This window comes from Populus trichocarpa, chromosome 1, assembly GCF_000002775.5.
Source record: "Populus trichocarpa isolate Nisqually-1 chromosome 1, P.trichocarpa_v4.1, whole genome shotgun sequence".
NCBI lineage: Eukaryota > Viridiplantae > Streptophyta > Magnoliopsida > Malpighiales > Salicaceae > Populus > Populus trichocarpa.
Window position 1 is genome coordinate 27,019,782 of NC_037285.2, and position 24,310 is coordinate 27,044,091.

Genomic DNA, 24,310 nt, shown 5'->3' on the forward strand with positions numbered 1-24,310 from the left:
TAAAAAGAAAAACTCCCTTTATAATTTATAGAATAGAAATATTTAAAAAATAAAATAAGATTAAAGAAAAAGGAAGGATAAAAATATTTCAAAAAGAAAAAAAAATTGAAAGTAGACAAAGCTAAAAATTAAAATTATTTATTCATGGACATGGAGAGGTAAAAAGGACGAAAAAAGAAAAAAACAAACATAAAGAGGACCTATCTATCTGGCCGTTTGGATTATCTTGACCGACCTTCAGTAGACGCAACCAGCACCAAACTCCTCTTCTTTCCTTCTGCTCACTTTCTTGGACAAAAAAAAAAAAAAAAAAAAAATGGAGTCTTCGTCATCAGCTCTGTCAAGATTATCGAATTTACATAGGCACCTTCACCCTCCACAATCAAACTCCAAGGCAAGATATTCACAATCTTTTTTATTTTTATCAGTTGGTTTTATATACTTAATGGTATTATTATTAGATTCAAGAAGGGTTGCTGAAGCTATCTCCAGAGGTTGCTGAAGCTCTTTCATCTGGGCATCCTGTTGTTGCTTTAGAATCCACTATTATTTCTCACGGTATCCCTTTTCATATTCCTCAACTTATTATTTTTGTTAAATTTTAAACCTTTTTCTAATTCTGGGTGTGCAATTTATTTTCATTTGATTTCCCGTTTTCCTGTATCAAGTCCATAGTTTTACAGTGCAGTAGTATTGCGTGAGATGAGATATAGAAGTGCTCAGCTTTCTTTCAATTTTTCGCATACATTTTGTAAAATACGTTCTGGGTATTGCTATTGCATGCTATGGCTTCTGATGGTTTTAAGTTATGGACAGGTATGCCTTATCCTAAAAACTTGAAAACAGCGAAGGAGGTGGAGGCAATTGTGAGGGAGAATGGAGCAGTTCCTGCCACCGTTGCCATTTTGGATGGTGTACCCTGCATAGGTATTTTCATGCTAAATTCTCTCTTTTCATTTTCTGTGCATGGTAATGAGAAGGCTCCCTTCATCACTGTGCTGCAGTGATCTTGACTTGGTAAAAGTAAAATGGATCGCAGCATATGAATTGGTTGATGGAGAGATCTCTCCTGATATTTTTTAATACTTTGGCAAACTCGCCACATGTTCATTCAATACATCAAATACGTAAAATCATTAAATTGACTGAAGATAATTTAGGAATTATATTAATCCAGTGGCATTTTTTCTGTGTATTTTTCATGCCAATTATGTTAGCTAGATCCTGAGGAAGACATCCTTACAGACCAGTTGTTAAAGATGCATGTTAAATAAATTTAAGACCTTTTAGGAATTAGAGCCTGCGCATATTAACCAATTCTGTAAAATAAGAGAATGGCTTTGCAAGTTAGAGGGTTGGACTTTAAATGAATAGACTGTTGTCACAGAATCAATAAGAACTCTCAATTTCTGGATTAATAAGAAAAGGATAATTGGTGGTTATGTTGATGCTTTCTTGCTCTATGTTTTAAATACTGCACGTCATGCTTATTCACTTCATTTAGTTTAACTTACAAGGAGATATAATGAACTCTGTCCAGCAGTATTAGACTCCTTGCTATGCTTGCATTGGTTGGGGATGGGATTGAAGGGGGTTGGATTTGCCTTTTGCTCTTCTCTCCACTGGCCTTTCTGCTGCAATTGTGGAAGATATGAAGTTGCTTTGCCCATAAGATAATTACTCATGTTTTAATGTGATTTTCTCTTGTTTCTAAGCTCATTATGTTTTTAGGTTTGAGTACAGGAGAGCTAGAGAGACTTGCTACTCTTGGAACTAAAGCACAAAAGACTGCTCGGAGAGACATTGCACATGTTGTGAGTAGCTTTGAATATGACTCACTTTTGTGAATGCGTTTTTTCTCTTGTAATACGAGTTTATAAAAGAACTGCAATGTAGCTTTGAGTAGTTTCTCTCTTTTTATTATTGTGCACTTGAGGGAGTGTTTTGATCTGGTATCAATGTGCTAGGTCAATAATGCTGCAAGCAACTTTTGGTTGCACCTTGTTTGTTGATCAAGGTAGATCTCATGACATGACAAAGAAGTCAACCAGTTGTGTAAATTAATTTCTCATTGATTTTTATATAGTAAATTTTGATTGCTAAGAATTAGTTCAGTAATAAGTTTGTCAGCTAAAAAGATGTATCTCGGAGCAACTGCCTACGGAGATTTTAAGCACATGTAGGAGTAATATTATTTTGGAACCTGGGTAATTCCTGTGCTCATTGCTCTGTTATTCCTTACATGTTTGACATATGGAATCCTTAAACCAGCGCTGTAATATTTGATTGCTTGTTAAGTGTTGCAGCTAACTTTACATGCTTGTTTTTACTTTTTTTAGGTGGCTAACAGAGGGAATGGTGCTACTACTGTTTCCGCAACCATGTTTTTTGCTTCCATGGTGATCTCTCTGTTTCAAATTCTTATACTTTTTGGTGCAAATAAACAGCATTGTTGTATGGTTCAAATGTGTTCCTAATGTGGGTTTTACTTATTAACCCATACAGGTTGGTATCCATGTTTTCGTAACTGGGGGAATTGGGGGAGTACATAGACATGGTGAACAAAGTAAGTTCCATAATTCAGCTTCCATCTATATCCTGGTGATGTGGTTGGCCTAGCATTAGTAGCCGTGTCGTGTAGTGGGAGCACCCAATGCTCATGACTTGTTCATTGTGATCATGTGATGTTTGGAACACACATCCACTACTAATCCATTGCTGACCATACAAGCGAACTTCTTTCTGGTCCGGAAGAACAGGGGTGATTTTCATGAAACCTTATTTGATTGCTGGAATTGACATACATTTTTCTCATGTTTTCTTGGCAGCAATGGATATATCTTCTGATCTTACAGAGCTTGGCAGGACTCCAGTTGCAGTAATCTCTGCTGGAGTAAAATCTATATTAGATATTCCCAGAACCCTAGAATATTTGGTACACATCACCTTTTTCACCCCATATAACTTTGGAAGCAATTCAATTTCAGATGCTCATATCAGTTTTAAAAATACAGGAGACTCAGGGCGTTTGTGTTGCTGCTTATAAGACCAATGAGTTTCCGGCATTTTTCACAGAGAGAAGTGGCTGCAAGGTACACCCATTCTCATGAATTGATACTTCTTTTGAAGCTGCAATTTGCAAAATGCAAGTATCGTTAAATCTGTTAGGTTTGGCTGCAATGTATGCCCACTTTCTAGGATTGCACCCCCTGATGACTTTCCCTAATATTATCTGTCTGAGGAAAAAATCCCCACCATGTTATGGTCCCTTGAATTTGTACTGTTTCTTTCAATCTGAGATACAAATAATGGTTCAAGTGTGCTTACACAGGTACTAGACTGGTGTAGGTGGACCAAATCAACCATATTGGTTGTGCTCACTGCACCTACCAGTTACAATAGCAGAGTCCAGTCTACCGTATTTTAGGCTACTTTGGTCTACCTAAGTCCAAGTTTATCAAGATTTTCAAGGATCAGAACCTAGGACATGGGGTATACACAAGATGAACCCAAAAAAGATTGATAAGTCTTGTGATGGGCTTTATACAAGAGAAACACAAAAGACACATGCATCTGAAAATAATACTGCATTCGTGAAAAAGCCTGTGGCCATAAAAAATGTTGCTTTTACACTGCATTAATACATTGTGTGTGCAAGTTTTCTTTTTAACATGCAATCGCATATGATCTAATGAATTTTTCTTGTTGATTTATGACATAATACAGGTACATTGTCGTGTTGACACCCCAGATGACTGTGCTCGGCTAATAGGCAAGTGAAAAAGTTTGGTCAATTTACCTTTATTCCACCCTCAACCCATGTAAGAATGAGAAGAATCATGAGTAACTGTGCTTCCTTTCTTTGTTAAATGCAGATGCGAACTTGAAACTTAAGCTTGGATCTGGAATTCTAATTGCAGTTCCAATCCCCAAGGAACACTCAGCTTCTGGAGGCTTAATCGAGTCTTCTATACAAATTGCCCTTAGAGAAGCTAGGTTGGAAACTTCTTGGCTCCATTTTGTTTTCAACTTTTTTTGCTATTTATTATCTATTTTGCTTTAAGTTTTACATTTATGGAATTGGATCCTTAGGGACAAGAATATAACTGGCAATGCTGAAACTCCATTCTTGCTTGCAAAAGTGAACGAACTCACTGGAGGAGCCTCACTGGCATCTAGTATCCTTTCTCTTGTTCTTAACACCTGATATTCAAATTTGGGAAGTTTTATTTTGTGGCCACGAACTTGACATATAAATAATCTTGCTCTGCTCATTTTCATAATTTCACTGTTGTTGTGATGATGTGAAGTTGATCTTAACTCAAGCTCAGACATTGCACTTGTGAAGAATAATGCACTTGTTGGTGCTAAGATTGCAGTAGCCCTTGCTCAGCTAAAAGAACATTCTAATAGAGGTAATCTTGATGTTTTGTTGATTTCTTAGTAAAAAGTACAAAAAAAGAAAGAAATACCCAACATTTCTGGGTCTGTATAACCTTGTTTGTCTTTCTCTCGATCAGCTTGACTGTAAGGTTGCCATTGTTATTTGTGCTTTCCTTTATCATTTTTTTCTTGCATATTGCCATTTAGTTCTTCAAGTAGCAGAGCTTGTAGAGCAATGTTCACAAATCTTTTACTTGATTCTGATTGTTAGCCAAGACATTCTCTAAAGAGTGACTAACAGTAGGTATAGGCAACAGTACCTGTTCCATTTTGAAATGATTACGAGTAAAAAGAATGCTGAAAACTTTTGGAGGCAAGGACTGGGGCATAGTAAAAAATTGCAATGCGTTACTGAACTTGTAGGAATCTCAATCTCCCTTGGTGGCCCTTTGCCCAGACCCTAGTTTGGCTGCCAGTTGTGATAATTTTAATTGATGTCTGATTTTTTTGCAGGAGATGCTGAGTGAACCCCATGCTCTCGAAATTGGCCTCATGTGGCAACCAATCATCTTTGCAAATTGGAAAGTCGGACTCCTCCTTCACTAACGCATGCACATGGTGTCACATCAGGTGATCAAAGTTGAAAGCTGATTGAGAACTTACAGCTAGGACTTTTTAGGTCAGTTGCTATTTAAGTCCCAGGATGCTTTTGGTAGGGGGTTTAAGGAGGTTAAAATTTAACCTTGGAGGGGGAGGGGTGGAAGTTTTTTAGGGACGAGGGGTTTGTACCTTTCATAGGAATCCTGAGGAAAAATGCATTATTTACTTGGGGCTTTCCTGAAAGCAGGAATCTATTGTCTTTTCTACCTTCCCTCTCATTCTCTCTCTTTTACATTTTTACTTGATATATATATATATATATATATATAATTCAAGTCTAATTGATTTCGCTACCACACATACTTCGGACTAAAGTTAACGTTGCTGAGGATTGCAACTCAAAGGGCAGTTTCATTTAGAACCCTAATCATCTGTTTATGTATATTTGGGAAGATCTATTTTTAATTGCCCCTGAAAGCTCAGATCCTTGAGACTGACCCTAAAGAAATGCCCTGAGAATCCAGCTAAGAAATCAAACCAAGGCCCCTTGTCATGGAACCTTAACCACATTAAATAAATTTTAAACTCTAATAGGTTGGTTTCATCATTATCAGCAACCTTAATAACAGAGGACTAGCAGCTTTTTTTTCTTGGGAAGCCCATAAACTAATAAAACATGTGAAGTTAATAGACAGGATGCCACTTGTTTCACCATTACGTTGTGCGAATTCGAATTCCCCATCATCAAACTATATTAAAAGAGAAAATTTTCCAAATCCCTGAGGGTGCTTTTATATATATATATATAAACTATAATTTGCTTTCATTACTCAACTAATCCAAATATTATCCATTGTAAACTTAATTACCTCCTTTAATTAGAAAAATTTAGCTTGATTTTTAGGGAAGTGTTTTTCTTTTATTTTGGACGGAAAACACTTTCCGGAAGTTGTGAAAAATTTAGAAATGTCATGTTATTTGCTGATTATATCAAATTTGGTCCTTAAACTTTGATTACTATATATATTTTGTTTTGAATACTTGTTTTTCAATTTCATCCCTTAGAATTTAATTTTTATATTAATTTTGGTCCTCATTTTTATAATTGTTATTTGTTTTTCCCTTATTATTTTTTAATTGAAATTTTTTATCTTTTAAATTTGGTCATTATTTTTTTTATTACTTATTTTATTTGAAATAATTTATGAAATGTTAATTATTATTATTTTAATTTCTTCATCTTTCAACTTTTTAATTTGTAAGATTTGTTCCTCATTATTCTAATAAACTTGAAAAAAATAAAACATTAATAAGTTATTTTCCAGCTCATTTTCCATGACATAACCAAACACTTGAAAATGTTTTCCAACTTATTTTTTATTTTACTACCAAACATCTAAAAATAATTCACTTTCCAAAAAGAAACAACTTTCCAGCAAATAAACGGGGCTTTATGTTGTATTTTCTATTTTGGACGCAATAATTATTGTAGAAAATGGCAATTCAATTTCTCAAAATTGATTTTCAAGATTATCAGTTTTCAGCTCGAGATTAATTTTCAAGGAAAATTAAATTTGGTTCTCTACAAACCTCACTAGATTAGACGCGAGATGTTCATAAAGCCTAGTAATTAATGCATTCCTTGGCAACATGTTTTCTAAAGATTAGTTATGTTATTGTTGTAAATAACATCCAGTCCATAAAACTCAGAACAAAAACAGCTTTAAGATTTATATAAACAATATTAAACTCGAAGGTAAAAACTTTGTCTTCGTCGTTTTTATCTTATTCTAAGTTATTATCTCCTCTTTGATCATCTTCTTTAAGTTATGTAAAGACATACGCATACGATACAAAACTCTAAAGCTTTTTTTTATTTTATTTTTTTATAGTATAGAAGAATATAATTTAATTTATAGTATTTTTTTTATTTCTTAAAATATTATAATCAATTTTGAATTTTCTCTAATTATATCTTCATGTAACTGGGAGGTGATTTGAAAGTGGAAAATATAATTTTGGGAATTTAGACGAAATTCTTTTTATTAAGGAAAATCATGAAAATCTTGATATTATACAAATTAAGACGTAGTTGATATATCGAAGAACTCACTAATTATTTAAGAGCTGAATGATTTATTTACCCTAAATAATAATAAACTAACCTTTCCACTTCTGGTGTAACAAGCTTGCAAACACAAGGAACATCCAATCTATATTTTTTTTTTCTTATGAAATTAATATTGTTATCTTAAAAAAAAACCCAATAAATTACTATAGATTAAAAAAAAAAAGGACAAAAATATATATGACGATGCCGGCCTCATAAAATTTCCAACCAGGCTACATTTTTAATTCTAATGACATATAATAAGAGGTGCATGTTAATAGGTTATATGGTACAAAGGGAAATATTGACTTGCTGACTGGTTACATATATATATAGCGATTACTAATAAATTAAGTAGCTGCTGGAAGGGGACGGTCGAGTAGAAACATGAATTTTCAAGGGCATTTGGGCCCTCCTCTCTTGGTCTTCCAGTTGTTGTAGCAAGGGCAAGACTGTTTGTTCCCATACGTGCCGGGAGGCACACACAAGCACTTTGCACAGCACTTTTGGCAGAAGAACAAGCATGGCTTCTTGTATGCTGTGGCTGAGCACCTGGTGGTGCACCTTGGTGCACATTCTGTCCACAGCAATTCGTGAATCAGCGGCAGTTTTGCCAGCTACCTAGCTCGCGCTTGGGTTAAACTCAAGAAAATTGGAAAGCAACAAAGAGAAAAGGCAACTCACCCTGAGGACGAAGACTGCCTTGAGTGGCCCCATACTGCAATACCCAGAAAGGAGTTAGCTTTGAAATAATACAATATCATGCACTTCATGGATTGAAGAAGGGCACTTTGTAAGTGCTACATATAGTCTCACCATTGCATGGTTGCCCTGTCGTTGTGTCTGTGAAGCTGAGATTGGTGTTTTAAGAGCCTGGACAATCCAGTTCAATATGATCATTAGCATGAACGCAAATTGAAGCAAGAATTTCTTGAAAGACAAAAGAGATAGCGTTGTGGATCCTTACCTGGTTTTGTCCTAGCAGAACAAGCACCAGCAGAGAGCATAAAAAAATGGCAATGCTTGATTTGCCCATTTTCTTGGTGGGGAGAAATGAACAGTATAACAAGTGAGTTGGGATGGGATGGGAGAGTGTTGGTGTCGAGCTATGATGGAAAGCAATGGCATTTATAGGCAGTTGCCTGCCGGGCCTGTTGGCTAGCTGAATTTATTGCTCAGTGGATATATAAACTCGTTCAGGATTTTTTTTGTGTGGGAGCAGAAGAGGAGAGAATCGCAAGATAGCATTGCCATGGTTTTCTTTCCTTTATTAGCAAATGACACCTGTACCCTTCATAAAAAAGAAACACAGCCCTTCTCGTTCACCGAGCGATACGTTGGATTGTGGTTGGGCTTCTATTTTTCTCTTACCTTTATCTTGCTGCCACCGTGAAGCTTATCTTCATCACTTGCCGCCCTTGCAATTTACACAGCAGTCACACAGACCTTCATTGGAAAGAAATTTAATCTTACTATCCGAGAATTTCATCCAAGAATATGCCAAAAAATAAAAATAAAATCAATGTACAACCAACCGAACTTCGGAAAAAAGAAGAAAAAAAAAAAATTGCGGGCAGAGGATATATATGAACTTTACGGTAGACAGATGGGCCAGTCACAGTTGCCACTGTGGGGTCATAGTTATCCGTATTCCATGTGCATTTGCAAGCAACTAGGTCACCACAGGCCCGGTAAGCATGTGCCCTTAACATGCCCCCTGTTCTTCTTTGGGACCCGCCATGAGAAAGTTATATGAACCACAAAATGCTGCTCTCGCAGAACTCATCGTCATCGATGTCATCCTTTCTCTTCTCTTCTGCTACTGTTGTTTTAGGGCTCTTTATTTATCATCATCATCATCATCCAGAACTGCATTTAAAGGCTTAGTACGGAGGTAGCTCTCACGCCCTCGTTAAATGCCATGTTGCTGGCTCCACCACGTTAAAGAACTTCTTTTACGTAGAGCTATAGACACAGAATAATTGAAACTCCTGCCGACGAACTGTAGAGTTTACCCTGCGCTTCATTTGGTTTCAATAAAACCTTTACCGACAAATTTATTCAGTTTTAACAGTCTGTTGCAGAAATCTTATGGATAGATTAGATGGTTAAGGGCGTTTGTCTTTCTTTCTTATTTTTTTTTTGAGTTATAATATTGAAATTAAAATTTAATTAAATGATTTCGAACACCTTTAGATCCTTAAGATTGTCTGGAGAGAATATATACTTAGTTTTGGTTTTAGTTGATGCTTGTCAGTTACCCGCACTCCGCTGCGGGGTAAATAATGACATCTTATAAACAGATCGAGGTAAAAGAGGGAGAAAAAAAAAAGATAGTTGTAAATGATCATTTTCAAGCAAAGAAAGACTCAATCAAGAACATCAATTGATATAACACATGAATACATTTTGGTCACAGACGACAAATATAGCAGACCATATACTCTGAATGGTATAAAAACTTTGATTTCTGTTTCCAAAGCTCGGAAGAAGAATTAACACAAGTTGAAGAGTTCATTGTCTGATCTCTGACAATGAGTAATGCAGTTATATATATATATATATATATAGGAGAGAAGATTTGTCAAACAGGTAGATAGGTATATCATGCAATTCTAGCTTCAACACCGACACATTCACTGAGGTTTCATTACGTCAAATCACAAGACCTAAAACAAAGGACAAAGATTCAAAGATGAATTTCTTCAATATACATAAGCGAACTTAAAAGAAGATATCAAAGAATAAAACAAACCTTCCTTATTTTGATTCATATATATTTTAAAAAAAGACTTGTAGGACAGCATCCAGATATTATAAAAAAATTAAAATAAAAAAATTTAAATCTGCTAATTTTTACCTTTTATTATTGTTTTGTTCATAATTAAAGCTGCAAAATGAATTTTGATGCGATTCTAGTTATATTAGAAAATAAACATACATATTTTTCTAGTGATATATGGTAGATCTTCTAACTCTTCAAGACAAGTTAGAACCATTTATTTGAAATTGGGTTTCAATTTTGCCAGCAGATTACGTAATTCAAATTTGATCTTGTTTTAATTAGTTGAGCTATTATTTATATATCTTTTAGTTTATTTTAAGGCCTGTATCATTATTTAAGGGTTTATTTGAGTTATGTTTTATTTTAATATTTTAATAATTTTAGACTTTTAATGGGTTAAGGTCTATTTATCAAGTTTGAGTCCATTAAATCAAATTAGAGTTAGCTTTCTACTATGTTAAACTTATCTTTCACTTTATGAAATTTTCTCTAAAATTGTCGTATATCATATACTTAATTTGTTTATCTTTGTGTGGTTGAGTGATTTTTATACTATATTTTTAATTGAACTTGCAAACTTTTCATATGATTAATTAACTCCCGAGAATCGCATTAACATGATTAACCCACATGTTCTCTTGGATAAATTGATGCACGAGATCCTAGTCTTTTAGGGGAAGCACTATATAATATCCATAATTAACGACAGTGCATAAGCTCTAATGGCATTTTAATTCAATCGTAAACGTTAATTAACATGTCAAATACCTTGGATAGTTGTTGGAAAAAAAGAGGTTTCTAGTTGAGGATATTGATTTCAATTCTAAATAGAATTCAAATGATAATAATAACAAATGAGAAAAAAACAAAAAACTTTATGATTTGCTATAGTAACTCTAAATAAAAAATGTTATTTCAAAAATACCTCTCTTTCTTCACTGTTGTTTATGGGATACCGTGGCAATATTGTACATGCAGTTCATGTTCCTTCTTGCTAATTAACATGCATTTGATATCCACCTTAATATCTAACTTATTGATTCGATGATTCTCATCCGATCGAGTTCAACTTTACCCTGGATGAAATAACTATGGATTCTTGGTTGTTTTCATTATAAAAAAGAAGTTTCCATGTAGACTTTTCTTCTGGGTTGAACATAATACAACAATCGAATGGAAACTCCTAGTTGAGATTTAAAACACTGGTTCATAAGTTCTGGCGGCAACTAGTTCCCACTTAGATCGATGCTATTTTATTTTTTATTATTATTAATATGGATGTTACTCTAATTAATCTCACAAGCCCTGAAGTTAACGATCATATAAGCTTTCAGTGGCCCTGAAATTTGTGGGACTCGAACTGGTGACCTCTAGAAAGTAAATCTAGAATCTGATCAGTTAAGATACACCTCTCAGGGTTTTAGATGTTATTCTTCCTTGGCTTGGTTGTTTTATCAGTTTGTTGTCTCTCAATTGCTTCAATGTAATCTTTGTTTTGTGGTCCTATTTTATTTTAAGAAAATTAATTTACTTCTCAAATCTTGCTATCTTGGCAATTGCAGGAGGATATTATATGAGGGAAAGAAATGCCAGAAACAGATATAACGTGTAAGAACTCCATGCATGGCGGTAGTGGTTTGATCTAAAAATAATTAGCTATAATGGTATCAACATAATATATAGGTGCACAGATTAGGAAAAAGAAAAGGAAAACGAACAATAAATTTCTCATGAATGGTGGTTGCCACCTGTTAGAACAACCTGGGTAACTGATCTGATAAAGAATCGAGGGAAAAATAAATACAAGGTAATTGTAACAAAACACAATGTTTTTTTTTTAATAAAAAAATAATTAATGAGTTAAGGGTAAATCATTTTTCTACCATGAAGTCCATTTCTATTTAGAAAGATCATCTTCTCATCTTTTTTTTTTTTTTGAAAGATCACCTTGATGCTTTTTCTACCATGAAGTCCATTTCTATTTAGAACATTTAGTGGTCTATTTAGTCTCCTGTAACCTTAGTGACATTAGCCATATTTCCTAATTAATCGAACATGATATAACATCAAAAGATGATAAAGAGACCACAAAATTCTACTGTAACAAGACTTAAAACTGTGAAGGGAAGAAAACTCATTGTCTTTGTACCACAATGATATTTTGGTGTATTGTGATCATGTTTAGCATAAAACTCATTGTCTTCTGAGTTTTCTATGCCAAGTCCTTATTCTTCCCTGTGGTGGAGATGACTCTTTGGTCACTAAGCCCCAATAAATGTCAAGAACATCCACAACATGCAATGTTACTTGTAGAGAATATAGATCTCGTTGTTTTCTGTTCTGCATAGTTCCTTTTGATTCTGTCTGGATTTGTACCTTGTCGAATTGGGTGCCCTTGTGATTTACATGCTTATTAAGGTGAAGCTTTATTGCAAATACAGTGAATCCACCTGCTTATTCTGTTCTCTCTCTCTCTCTCTCACAGGTTGGCTTACTGAACTCTGAGAATGAGGACTTCGTGAAGAAAATGGTGGAGACAACTCAAGATAATTTTCAGGTGAGCATACCTGGCCTGAATAGGCTGTTATTATACCAGTTCATTTTGTTGTGCTCCTGGTAACCTGATCAGATCTAAATGCTTATATGTTCTTTAGGGTTTGTGCAAGTTTGTTGGCATGCATTTACTAATTGTTCCATTAATGTCCATCATGTGCAGTTCTTTCTTCAAATAAGAGTTTCAGTTGCCTGATACTATCACAAAATATTATGAAGACGGAATTTTTTTTTTTTTTCTGGTGTCACTGCATATCAGCACTAGTTTGCAGAATGTCTCTGTGCTCTGTTGTAATTTTACTTATTTCCCTACCCTATTTTGTATATACTCATCCAGTCTTTGGTTAAGGGCACTCAATATCACATGTGATACTTCCCTCTCTCTCCCAATTGCTAACACCACATCTACATGCAGCAAGTTCCTGAAGAGATTGAGAGTGTCATGGTTGGTATAGAAGCATATTTGAGCATCAAAAGGCATAATTCTGACACCGGTTTGTCTTTTTTTGAAGATAAATCTGGGAGTGATGTTGTCGAGAAGGTATTGTTTCTCTGTTATTGGTATTCTCTTATGTTGTTATCACATATTTGCAAAAGTAAAAACAGGTGCATCTTAACCATTTAGAAATAACAAATGCATTTATGGAAAAAATTGGCTCCTTTCTACAGATTTTTTTTTATTAAAAGCAGGAATCGATCTTTATGTTCTTCAATGTATTTAATGCAATATTCTTTCTAATTCTTTGAATTGTGCTTGTTTCTTTCCTATCTCAACACTGATTGTTTATGTTTTCTTCAGGATTTCTTGGAAGATTTATGGGGTCGGATTCAAGTACTATGTGGCAATGGATGGAAAGTTGACAGTGGTAAGCTATCAGTATTCTTTGGGTTTATTTCGTGTCTCAAACTTTTCTTGCATTTGTCTTTTTTGATATCAGCAACTATATTTTCTTTTTATTGTGTTAATGCTATTATTGTCCTCAGATAACTGTTCTTCAGATCATGATGGTGGTGAATATTTAACTGTATAAATGATGAGATAGGAAGGAAAGTATGGCTTCCTTGTTTCTTGTTCTTTTTTACTGGACCTAGGGGAGGGTGGTTGAGGTTAAATTCTACTCATTTTCTATGCCATTGAGAATATATGAAAAAAGGGTGCTTAATAACTCCTGAGAGAATTTCGGTTAAGATCAATGCAGTTGAAATTGGTTTTAACCTATTGTTATGAAATTTGCTTATTTATGAGAATTTTTATTCATAACAAATTTCATTGCAGACAGAAAATTTGATTCAAAATGGATGACTGTCAGGTTCATGTTCTCACACCAGTTAATGAATTGGAGTAATTCCTAACTGATGGCCTTCATTGAAAGCTTGATAACATTGAAAGACTACTTCATTTATGGTGATTTTCTTCTTAATGTATTGTGAAAATTTGCGATTAGATTATGTGGCTATTTTCTTTCATTAAATGCAATATTTTGTATTCTGTATTCAAAAGGTGTCTATACGGTCCTTTATTTTTCTTCATGGTTATAACTCCAGCCACATTACACTTTCCAGTACCCAGACCTCATCTCTTGTTTGAAGCTCAGCTGGTTGCTGGGAAGACTTGTTAGTTTGGGCCCATTAACACTCCAGAGCAACCTGAGCCGCTTTCAGAAGTTTCCGGGGTACTTTATGGTAAACAGAAGCACAATGCAGAGTTAAAGTATCCTCAAAGGATACGCAGGCTTAATATATTTCCTGCCAGTAAAACTGAGGTACCATATGATTCATATTGTGGATGCTTGTATTTGATAGATCAACATTTTCATTCTTTGATCTCTATATATCCTGTACGGTTTTGCTTTGGTTCTGGAGCTGGTAATCACCCCCCCCCCTCCAACCAACAGAAACACTCTCTTCTGGGATGGATATATAACTGTTGTGATTTTTTTAAGCATTATAAAGATGACCTTCAGACGCAAATTGAATGTTTTCCTTTAGCATCTGACCCCTGCTTTACATCAGTACCTTACTTTGCACCTGACCTTTTCCATCAAATCTGTCTTGGACATGGGAGAGAAAAGAGGAAGGAAACTGTATGAGTTTCTTTTTAACCTGCCTGTATTTCATGTGAGTTATGCAAGCAGAGGTTTTCCCATTATCACATAACAATTGACAGTGGGACTGCATGTATTGAAACCAGAATATTGTAGTCTATTTTGTGCTACATTTAGTTTTGCTTGTTCTTGTAAAAACAATTTAAGCTGCATTTCCCTGTTTATTTGGATAACAGGATATGCAGCCAATTCGATCGCTTCATTGTAGAAGAGCACTTGCTGGATGTGCTTTTGTTCCTCAATGGATGGTTTATTGAATGGATATTGAGCAACAAAGAAAATGAAAATTATGTGTGAATCTATTTATTTATTTTCTTTCTTAAATTAATGTCAAATTGATCTCTTATTTCTCTTCCCTAGTTACCTTATTTATTTGATGTAGAATTCAAAATTGAATAATGGTGTACAATTCATTAATATGATCATCCTTTCTTCCTCCCATTTGGTATCATGTTGGGTAATGATGTAGAATTTTAAATTGGATAAAAATATCAAGAGTCAATTCAATTTATATTCTAATAATCTCTTATTTATTTTATTTAAAATTCAAAATTAGAATTTACTCTTTACAATTTCCAATTACTTTTCAAATTCTCTTCCCTTATTGAATGGACATTGAACAACAAAGAAAAAAAAGAATATTATGTTAATCTGTTTTTTTTTTCCGTAGAGATTTATCAAAAATATTTTAGGAAATGAATATTATCTAATAGTTCAAATTATTTTTTGTATTGATGTGTATTTTTTTTTTATCATGTTCTAATTAGATTATTTGTTTAGTCACGAATAGGTTTGTCATTAAAAAAAGTAAAAAAAGAGTTAGGGGAGGCACCTCATCAAAAACAAGTTATATGAAACTTAATTAAGAAATTTTTTGAATATCATCCTCATGATAGAGACAAAGCTTGAAGAGCCTACTTGCAAAAAGATCTCTGTCAATCTTATGATTATAAATTTTTCTTAAAGAAAGATCAAGAATAAATATTTGACTATTTGTTCCAATCTGATTAGAGTATAATAAGGATAATGATTTGATATTTTGCTTATGTTGTTATCTTCAGAGGCCAAATATGAGAAATCAAGTGAGTGGAGATTATTTTGTGGGCATGAGATTTAAGAATTTGAAGGGTAAAAAAAGATTTGAGATTCATATTAGATGTTCTAATAGTACTAACAACCAAGATAGGAGGAAATGCCAAGATTTGATTAATCAAAGGCAACACATTAAAGTTGCTTACGCTGGAATTTCAAATCAAGCTCGAAAAGATTATCGAATCCAATTGAATATAATTGTTGATTGTATTCATTTTCTTTTGTGTCAAGGACTAGCTTTTCGTGGTTGTGCTCAATTTAAGGATTCAAAGAATCAAGGAAACTTTCTTAAGCTTCTATGGTTTCTTGTCAATCATAATCAAGGAATCAAAGATGTTGTTTTAGAAAAATCTCATGGTAATCTAAAAATTATAGCTCATGGCATTCAAAAAGATATTGTACATGTTGTTGCAATAGAAACCACCAATATCATCTTGAATGATTTTGGTTGTGAGTTCATCATTATTTTAATTGATAAGTTTCGTGATGTATCAGTTAAAAAGAAAATGATTGTTATTCTATGCTATGTAGATATAAAGGGATGTGTTATTAAATACTTTTTTGATATTGTGCATGTTAAGAACACAATTGCTCTATCATTTAAGAAGGCAATTGAGACATTGTTTGCCATACATGGGCTTAATATATCATATCTATATGGAAAAGGAAGGTTATGATGGAGCTAGTAACATGCAAGGTGAATTTAATGGCTTAAAAGCTTTGATAATGAAGGAGGATCCATTTGCATATTATATTCATTGTTTTGCCTATCAATTGCAACAAACACTTAATGGTGTGACAAAAAACCATGCTCACATTGCTTTGTTATTTAATGTGATTTCTAGTTTGACAAATGTTGTGGGAGTCTCATTCAAGAAAAGAGATCTTCTATGCGAGAAACAACATAACAAGATAGTTGAAGCACTTAATAATGGTGATATTTCAAATAGTTGAGGTTTACATCAGAAACTATGCTTTGAAGAGCCGTGATACATGTTGGGACTCACATTATGGATTTTTGGTAAATCTAATTGTATTGTTTGCTTCCGTTATTGATGTGTTTAAGGTCATTGTTGAAGAAGGTGTAAATTTAGAGTAAAGGGGCAAAGCTTGTGCACTTCGACTCGATATAATCTTATGATTTTTTTTTTAATTTGCATTTGATGAAAAATATACTAGGAATTACATATGAATTATCTCAAACATTGTAAAGAAAAGATCAAAATATCATAAATGTAATGGATTTGGTTAAAGTTTCGAAACAACTTCAAATAACGAGGGATGAAAGATGAGAATCTATAGTTGATGAGATTTTTTTCTTTTGTGAAAGACATAGCATTGATATTCTAAAAATAAATGATATATTTATTATTCATGGTTGATCAAGGCGTGATACTAAACGACTAATAAACTTGCATATTATTATTAAGCCGAGTTATTCTATATCATAATTGATATGCAACTTTAAGAGTTTAATAATTATTTTATTGAGGTAAACACGGAGTGTATTGCATGAATTCAAATGAGTCTTTTCATGCTTTTAATAAGCAAAAATCGATTCGAATTGCAAAATTTTATCGTTCTGAAATTGTATCCTATATCCGTACATCGTCTTATCGTCCATGTTGCTTGTTTCCTTCCATTGTGTTTTTGGCACAGCTCTCCCTCAGGTCGCAATGAACTTATTGCACGGCGAATGCTATCTATCAATTGTTGGTTGCTCCAAGGCCTTTCGCACTCTAATGCTTATGATAATCGATCTCCGCCGGTAACAAACATCTCGCTTCTCGTTTTGGTCAGTTATCCATTCTACTGTATTTACCCTGTTGAAACTGTAGTGAAATGCTCACTTTCAGCTGATGCCGTCTTGTCTGCCTTTTCGTCGTTTAACTGCTTGTAATTTATTGCTGTCAGCCTGGTTTCGTGATTGAGGCCAGTTTCTGTGTTTGATTTCACATGTCTCCTCGTTATATATTCATTATGGGTCATTTTATCATGAGTTGCCGTGACGACAAATTCTTGGAACCTACCTAACTAACGTGTCCTCTGTCATGTTGTCAAGGGTGAAGTGTCAGGTCTGTGGTAGTATCAGAAAGCATGATGAGCCTTTTTATCCACATTATTTTTTGTAGTGCATTACAACTGAATGAAAGCATGAAAGGTTTTCAAATAATGTGAAACAATCAATCACGATTTTACGTTTTCTTGTCTTGAGATGTACAGTATCAGGTCGCATAGTTGCAAGGGAAAAATACTATAAAATCCTTTCGAGTAACAGGGAGAGCTGCGCGCATGCTGTATGCGAAGGACAACAAAATTGGCTTCTCAGCCTTGCTTTCGTTCAAGCTGAATGGTGGCCAATAATGATTATATTCTATTACACTTAGACAGTGGTAAATCACCTAACATTTGATCGAATTCGGGTCGAAAATGTCGTTGTGCGTTTGATTCAAAGAAAGCACTTGAGAGTCGAGACCAAATGTGAAGGCGGTGCCTCAGCAAAACATTGTGTGCTAGGGAAAGGGAAAGGAAGGTGGGGAAGAAAGATGCACATGATGGTAGTATTTTTTATGCTGGATAATGATAGATTATATATTATAATTTTTTTGTGAAGTTGTTTGCTGCGCCAATTTTTGTCCTGTTCAAAGTTGATATAATATAGAAATTTTTTCTCACTATAAAAGGTAGGATAAGTTTGTTAAATTCTCTATATAAAGGTTAATCTAGTTAATTCGGGTCAACATAAAAATAAAAATAATTATTATTATAATTTTAAAACCTGACAATGGGCCTGCCTCGGGGCAAGGCTTGAGTCACGGGTCGGGTTGACCATTGACCTAGGTCAACATAATGATAAAAACGGTTATTATCATAGTTTTAAAATCTGATTTGAGGTCGACCCGACACCAGGCCCGGGTCGAGTTGATCAATGAACTGGGTCAATGTAAGGATAAAAAAGATCATTATCATAGTTTTAAAACTCGACCCGGGGATCAACCCGGGGCCAAACTTGGGTCACGAGTCGAGTTAATCATTGACCCAAGTTAATGTAGCGATAAAAATGGTTATTATCATAGTTTAAAACCCGACTCAGGGGTCGAGTTGACCATTGACTCGAGTCAATGTAAAGAGAAAAATAGTTATTATTATAGTTTTAAAATTTTATTCAAGGGTCGACCTGAGGCCAGTCTCGGGTCACGAGTTGGGTTGATCATTGACTCGGGTTAACGTAAAGATAAAAATGGTTATTATCATAATTTTAAAACTCAATTCGGGAATCAACCCGGTGCCAAACCTGGGTTACGAGTAAAGTTGACCATTAACCCGAGTCAACATAAGGATACAAATGATTATTATTATAGTTTTAAAACCCGACTTGGGAGTCTATCCAGGGCTAGACCTTGGTCACGTGCCTGATTGACCATTGATTGGGGTCAATATAATGATAAAAATAATTATTATCATAATTCTAAAGCCTTACTTGGGGGTCAACCTAGGGCAAGACTCGGGTTAACCATTGACTCAATTCAACATAAGAATAAAAATAATTATTATTATAATTTTAAAACTCAGCTAAAAGATCGACCTATGACAAAGCCAAAGTTATAGGTCATGATGGTCAACCTAGATTAACCTAAATTTTAAAAAAAATCAAAATAGCCTCGTTTTGACCAATATATATAATGGATTTTTTACCTATGTTTTATCTCAGATTAACCGAGTCGTAGGTTGATCTAAGTTTTTGATCAGGTTGGGTCAGATTAATCCTTCCTCTACTTTTTTTTAAACCAAGACTAGTCTAAATCTCAGGTCAATTGATGCTTTTCTAGTATCTACTAAACATAAAATAAAATAAATTGTACAGTCCGATTCAAAGCACACCAAATACAGGACAAGATAATTATTTATCCAGTCCTATTCAATCCAGTCTAATCAATATTATCCAGCATACCAAATACTACCGAAGTGTTGTCCATTATGGTACTTGTCAATCGAAACTGACAATGTAATATATACATACATAGATGCATGCATGTGTGTATATAACTTAATACTATATCCATTTAATTGCTCACATGCATTAATTGATAATTAGGGGACTAATTTCCATTAACATATGATAGTTAAAAAATGCCTTAATGGTTAAAGCTAAAAAAAAAAAAAAAAAAGAATTGCAATTAGTATCACTGTTAATTTTAAGCAAATCAAAATTTACAAATACATAACTTAAACATTATCTAGAGTAACATGACTATATAAAAAAGAAAACATTATTTCTCGGATTCAAATTTCACTCCCTAACATAGTCATGTAGTCTAATAGTTTCAATTTGAGAATATCGAATGTTCAATCCTTAAATTTAAAGAAAATCTAAAATCTCCTTTTAAAGATCATTATCTCCTTTCGATGCCTATATATATATATATATATATATATATATATATATAATACAACTAGTTTGACATCCACTATCATTACATCTCTCGATAGTCTTTTCTTTTTTATGGCCACAATTTTTAACATTAGAGGAGTCCTAAACTCTTCAAACCATATAAATGTCTTTTCTTCGAACCTAGAAAAGTTTCTCGAACTAGTTTCAGGAGTTTTTAAAAGTTTTAGATGAATGTCTCCATCTTGTTATAATACAACTCTAGCAGAATTATTTACGGACAAACTTATGACTGATGAATTTTGTCTCTGAGTTGTTAGGTATTTGAAATTTTGTTACCATGTAATTGGGTTGTTTATTGCCACAACACTAGGTTTTAGATAGAAAGGGTATTTGAGAGTATAGTTGTGGTTGCTTTTTAAAGTACTTTTCACTCAGAAATGCATTAAAATAATATATTTTTATAATTTTTAAAAATTATTTTTGATATCAACGCATCAAAACGATTCATAAACACTAAAAAAATATTAATTTTAAATATAAAAAATTCAAATTTTTAGAAACGCGAGTTGAACTGTGTTCTCAAACGATTTGGTTTTTTTTGGGAAAGAGTCATAAAATTTATGATCATTTTCTTTAAGTAATTGTATCACCCTCACAATCTCCCATGGAAACTCGTTAAGGGTGTATTTATACTATGTATATTTCCCATATAAAGTACATGATAATATAAATTTTAATTAAAGATAAATATGTTATTCATTTGAATTGCTTTATCTAAGAAAGAGTAATGACACCATGCTTTATTGAGTGTCCTAGTGATGAGGTTGCTGAAAACCCTTTGTAGTAAAGGAATTTAGAAAATCAAGAATGTTGGAATTTGTTTGGAAGTGTGGTAGCTGTTTCTTTTCAAAATGTTTTTTATTCAGAAATGCATCAAAATAATATATTTTTTTATTTTTAAAAAATTATTTTTATATCAACATATCAAAAAGATCTGAAAACATATAAAAAATTAATTTTAAGCAAAAATAAAGAATTTTGACAAGCCTCCGTTGGGGCCACAATCCCAAACAAACACTTAAACTACAGTAATACCAGCAAGACAAGTTTTATTTGATGGGTTCTAGAGACTATCTATACTTCAATTAGTTTTAGGTTAGGAGAAAGTCTTTATGAAATTGTAAGTATTTTATCGTAAACAATATTAGAGTTAAAGAAAAGAAAGGAGGTTTTCATGTATGGAAAAGAATGACTTACCTTAGAATTCAATATTATTTTATAGTTTTGAACTCACGTGGATAAAATAATTAATACACTTGTCATATATATTATATGGTTTTGAACTACATGAAAACAAAGGTCTAAAGTGATAACATACTGTAAAAGCTTCCATCATTCTGAATTTTGTAAGTTGCGTGCTATTAATGATGAACTTCGAACCACTCATTATAGAACACATGTTGAAAGGACATGTTCTCATCAAATGCATGTACGTGTGTTCTCTCAGTTGGTGGAAGTTCCCTTTTTCTATTTGTCAAAGTTGTTAAAAAAAATGAGGTTGTTAAGAAAAATGAGGTGAAAACATAAAGGCATCCGTTAAACTAACCCAATCCAGCAACTTCTTCTTCTTCTAGTTCCATCAATTTTATTTTTTTCGATTACAATCTTAGAAGAAAAGAAAAGAAAAAGTATGTATTGGATGTGTCTGTGTTTCCGACTCATCCCTCTCATACCATTTAAATTTCTAAACTTGCAAAGACTTAACTATCGACACATGCAATACACCTCTTAAAATGTTCTTTTTTCTTCTTCAATCTGTTTTTTTTTAATGTTTTCCAACTATTTTTTTTTTGAAAAAACATTAATTGATGTCATTTTAGGTGTTTTTCAATAATTTTAATATGTTGATATTAAAATCTAAAGAAATATATGTATTTTCAATTGAAAAATACTTTTGCAAAAATAACATTCACCATATTACTAAACACACATTTGAGTGACAAAATACATATTATATCATTTAGGATATATATCATCTTTATTATTCAAAAATCATTACATGAATCTGGGATATATATTCTGATGGATTAACATTTATTGGTTTTTGTTTGTGTGGGATTGTCTTTCTGAAGTATGGCCGAATAGAGGGTTATGAGCCAAATATCGATGAGACTGTGGATCAAAGATATTTTATCGTGATAAGTTAGAGATATTTCTACCCTAATGAGTAAGAGATATTTTTATCCTGACAAGACAAAGATCTCTTGTCCTGATACATAAGAGACTTTTTATCTTGATAAAATGGAGATATTTCACGAACACACAACCCTTTTCCCTAGAACAAAGGGAGGGACCTCGAGGACTATAAAAAAGGAAAAATATAACCTTCAGACATGTTTAGTTTTTTCTTCTCTCTATTTTACAATGGCAGATATATCGTTAAAAGCTATTTTCTCAAAAGTATAACTGATCTTCCTCTAAACCAACATTAATTTAATCATCAGAGAGTACTTAAGTATATAAAAAAGGACCTTTTGCAAGTAACAAGTATAATTTACTATCCACTTTGCCAATGAATGATGGATCAAATTGTCAGAACCAAAAGATTAACAATCTTATTCTAGGCCTTAGCTTGGCCTTCAAGCCCATGAGATAAAAACAGATTTTATCAGTGGCATCGTCTGCAGGAAACTAATTAAAAATCATTGATCGCTCTTTCAGAAGCCAGACCATTATCATTCTTAATTACCATTGGATTTGGAGCCTTGAGGTTTTGGAAGATTTTCAACAAGTACCTGCAAAATATTAGTTCAATCCGTGTAACTTTGGGAGTTATTGCAAACCAGAGGGTTCATTTCCATTATAATCCCTATTTACTATCGAAGCTAGAACTTCAAGGTTCTGGAAAGTCTTTAATGGTTACCAATAGAATGTTGGTTCAATCCATGCAACTTCAAGAGTTATTACTAACCAAGGACTCCTACCAAGTTTACAGATCTGATATGGTAAATGATCCCTAAATAGAGGGGTTATCTTCTCTTTTGCCAATCATATTTTCACAATAATTGAAGGAACTATGTTTATCTGGGAAGAGTTATTTTGATGACTACCTAGAAAACCTTCATCAAAGAAATGCCATTCCCTCTCTTCTTTAGGACCAAGACTATAATCGTAACAAAAATGTTTTTTTTTATTGGTTGCACCCCAAAACAGGATAGAAATATATTATGGTCAATGACTAGAAATATAAGTTTTTTGTATGTGAATTATATTGTTCAAAATAACAAATGCTTTCTACTTTCCAGGTCTCAAATCTTCTAAAAATAGGATGGATTTACTCTCCCTAGTGCAATAACATATTTACTTTAGAAGTAATGGACATCTCCCTAATGCTACAACATATTTTACCTTGGAAGGGATCAACATGTTCTTCTTAGTACGATCAAATTTTCTTCAAGGATAGGATAAACACTACATCAGAAATAAGGATGGATACAGTCTTTTTAGGGTGCACACCTTTCAAATCTTTTAAAAATAGGATGAATTTACTCTTTCTTATGCAATAACATATTTACTTTGAAAGTAATGAATGTCTCCCTAGTGATACGCCATATTTTACCTTATAAAAGATCAACATGTTCTCAACATGTTCTTCTTAGTGTGATTGCACTTTTCTCTAAGGATGGGATAAACATTGCATAAAAAACAAGGATGGATACGGTTTTTCTAGGGTGCAAGCCTCTTAAATCTTCCGAAGATGAGATGGATTTACTACGGTCTTCCTAGGGTGCAAGCCTCTCAAATCTTCCAAAGATAGGATGAATTTACTCTTTCTAATATGATAACATATTTACTTTGAAAATAATGAATGTCTCCTTAGTGCTACACATATTTTACCTTGAAATGGATCAATATGTTCTCCCTAGTGTGATTACACCTTTCTACAAGGATGAGATAAACACTACATCATCAATAAGTGAACACCTGCAAATGATATCCTTTCTCAGTTCCTAAAAGGTAGAACCATCCTAAACCCTGCTAAGGTTAGATGATTCACTGCCCACCACTAGAAATGATCTCTTAAGTATAGGTGTTGGGCTTAGAAATAATCTCTTAAGTATTGGCGTTAGGCCCATAAACGATCCCCTAAGTATGAGCGTTGGACCTAAAAATGATCTTTTAAGTATATGCATTGAACCTAGAAATATTTAACTAAATGAAGACATTGGACCCAAACAAAAACTCTACACAAGGACTTTAAACTTATGAAAAGAAAGATGAAGATAAAA

General features: G+C 33.4%; 3 protein-coding genes across 6 annotated transcripts; 2 read left to right on the forward strand and 1 right to left on the reverse strand.

The window, feature by feature from the left end:
* The first annotated feature begins 220 nt into the window (after positions 1–220).
* LOC7467984 (pseudouridine-5'-phosphate glycosidase) lies at positions 221–5,249 on the forward strand. Of its 2 annotated transcripts, none has more exons than XM_052449996.1 (13): positions 221–394; positions 462–558; positions 817–927; positions 1,744–1,814; positions 2,340–2,399; positions 2,506–2,566; positions 2,829–2,935; positions 3,015–3,092; positions 3,727–3,772; positions 3,876–3,996; positions 4,093–4,178; positions 4,332–4,415; positions 4,897–5,249. In XM_052449996.1, the coding sequence occupies exons 1-13, from the start codon at positions 317–319 to the stop codon at positions 4,908–4,910; spliced, it is 1,014 nt and encodes a 337-aa protein (XP_052305956.1). In that variant the 5' UTR covers positions 221–316; the 3' UTR covers positions 4,911–5,249. The 2 variants fall into 2 exon arrangements, with proteins under 2 accessions (XP_052305956.1, XP_052305955.1); XM_052449995.1 differs by having other exon boundaries at positions 223–394; positions 1,732–1,814.
* A 2,015-nt stretch (positions 5,250–7,264) lies between these two features.
* Positions 7,265–8,280, reverse strand: LOC7478518 (protein GAST1). The gene is made up of 4 exons (XM_002298265.4): positions 8,061–8,280; positions 7,910–7,966; positions 7,778–7,811; positions 7,265–7,670 (listed from the first exon to the last, which is right to left on the reverse strand). The coding sequence occupies exons 1-4, from the start codon at positions 8,127–8,129 to the stop codon at positions 7,489–7,491; spliced, it is 342 nt and encodes a 113-aa protein (XP_002298301.3). The 5' UTR covers positions 8,130–8,280; the 3' UTR covers positions 7,265–7,488.
* Positions 8,281–11,816: 3,536 nt separating this feature from the next.
* Positions 11,817–14,977, forward strand: LOC18095062 (nuclear cap-binding protein subunit 1). 3 transcript variants are annotated; one of them, XM_024594201.2, is made up of 5 exons: positions 11,817–12,435; positions 12,847–12,972; positions 13,231–13,297; positions 13,708–13,836; positions 13,995–14,689. In XM_024594201.2, exons 1-4 carry the CDS (start codon positions 12,406–12,408, stop codon positions 13,782–13,784), a joined length of 300 nt encoding a protein of 99 aa, XP_024449969.1. In that variant the 5' UTR covers positions 11,817–12,405; the 3' UTR covers positions 13,785–13,836; positions 13,995–14,689. The 3 variants fall into 3 exon arrangements, with proteins under 3 accessions (XP_024449969.1, XP_052303994.1, XP_024449976.1); XM_024594208.2 differs by lacking the exon at positions 13,708–13,836 and adding an exon at positions 14,713–14,977 and having other exon boundaries at positions 11,828–12,435; positions 13,995–14,194; XM_052448034.1 differs by lacking the exon at positions 13,708–13,836 and having other exon boundaries at positions 11,820–12,435; positions 12,944–12,972; positions 13,995–14,688.
* The last annotated feature ends 9,333 nt before the right edge of the window (positions 14,978–24,310 follow it).

Excerpts from the sequence above, each read along its gene's own strand:
- LOC7467984 (XM_052449995.1), top strand. The coding sequence starts at position 317 with ATGGAGTCTTCGTCATCAGCTCTGTCAAGATTATCGAATTTACATAGG. Across the intron at positions 1,815-2,339 it reads GGAGAGACATTGCACATGTT|GTGGCTAACAGAGGGAATGG; the intron begins GTGAGTAGCTTT and ends TACTTTTTTTAG. Across the intron at positions 3,093-3,726 it reads CAGAGAGAAGTGGCTGCAAG|GTACATTGTCGTGTTGACAC; the intron begins GTACACCCATTC and ends GACATAATACAG.
- LOC18095062 (XM_024594201.2), top strand. The coding sequence starts at position 12,406 with ATGGTGGAGACAACTCAAGATAATTTTCAG. Across the intron at positions 12,436-12,846 it reads CAACTCAAGATAATTTTCAG|CAAGTTCCTGAAGAGATTGA; the intron begins GTGAGCATACCT and ends ATCTACATGCAG. Across the intron at positions 13,298-13,707 it reads TGGATGGAAAGTTGACAGTG|ACAGAAAATTTGATTCAAAA; the intron begins GTAAGCTATCAG and ends ATTTCATTGCAG.
- LOC7478518 (XM_002298265.4), bottom strand. The coding sequence starts at position 8,129 with ATGGGCAAATCAAGCATTGCCATTTTTTTATGCTCTCTGCTGGTGCTT. Across the intron at positions 7,967-8,060 it reads TTCTGCTAGGACAAAACCAG|GCTCTTAAAACACCAATCTC; the intron begins GTAAGGATCCAC and ends TGGATTGTCCAG. Across the intron at positions 7,671-7,777 it reads AGGCAGTCTTCGTCCTCAGG|AATGTGCACCAAGGTGCACC; the intron begins GTGAGTTGCCTT and ends TGCTGTGGACAG.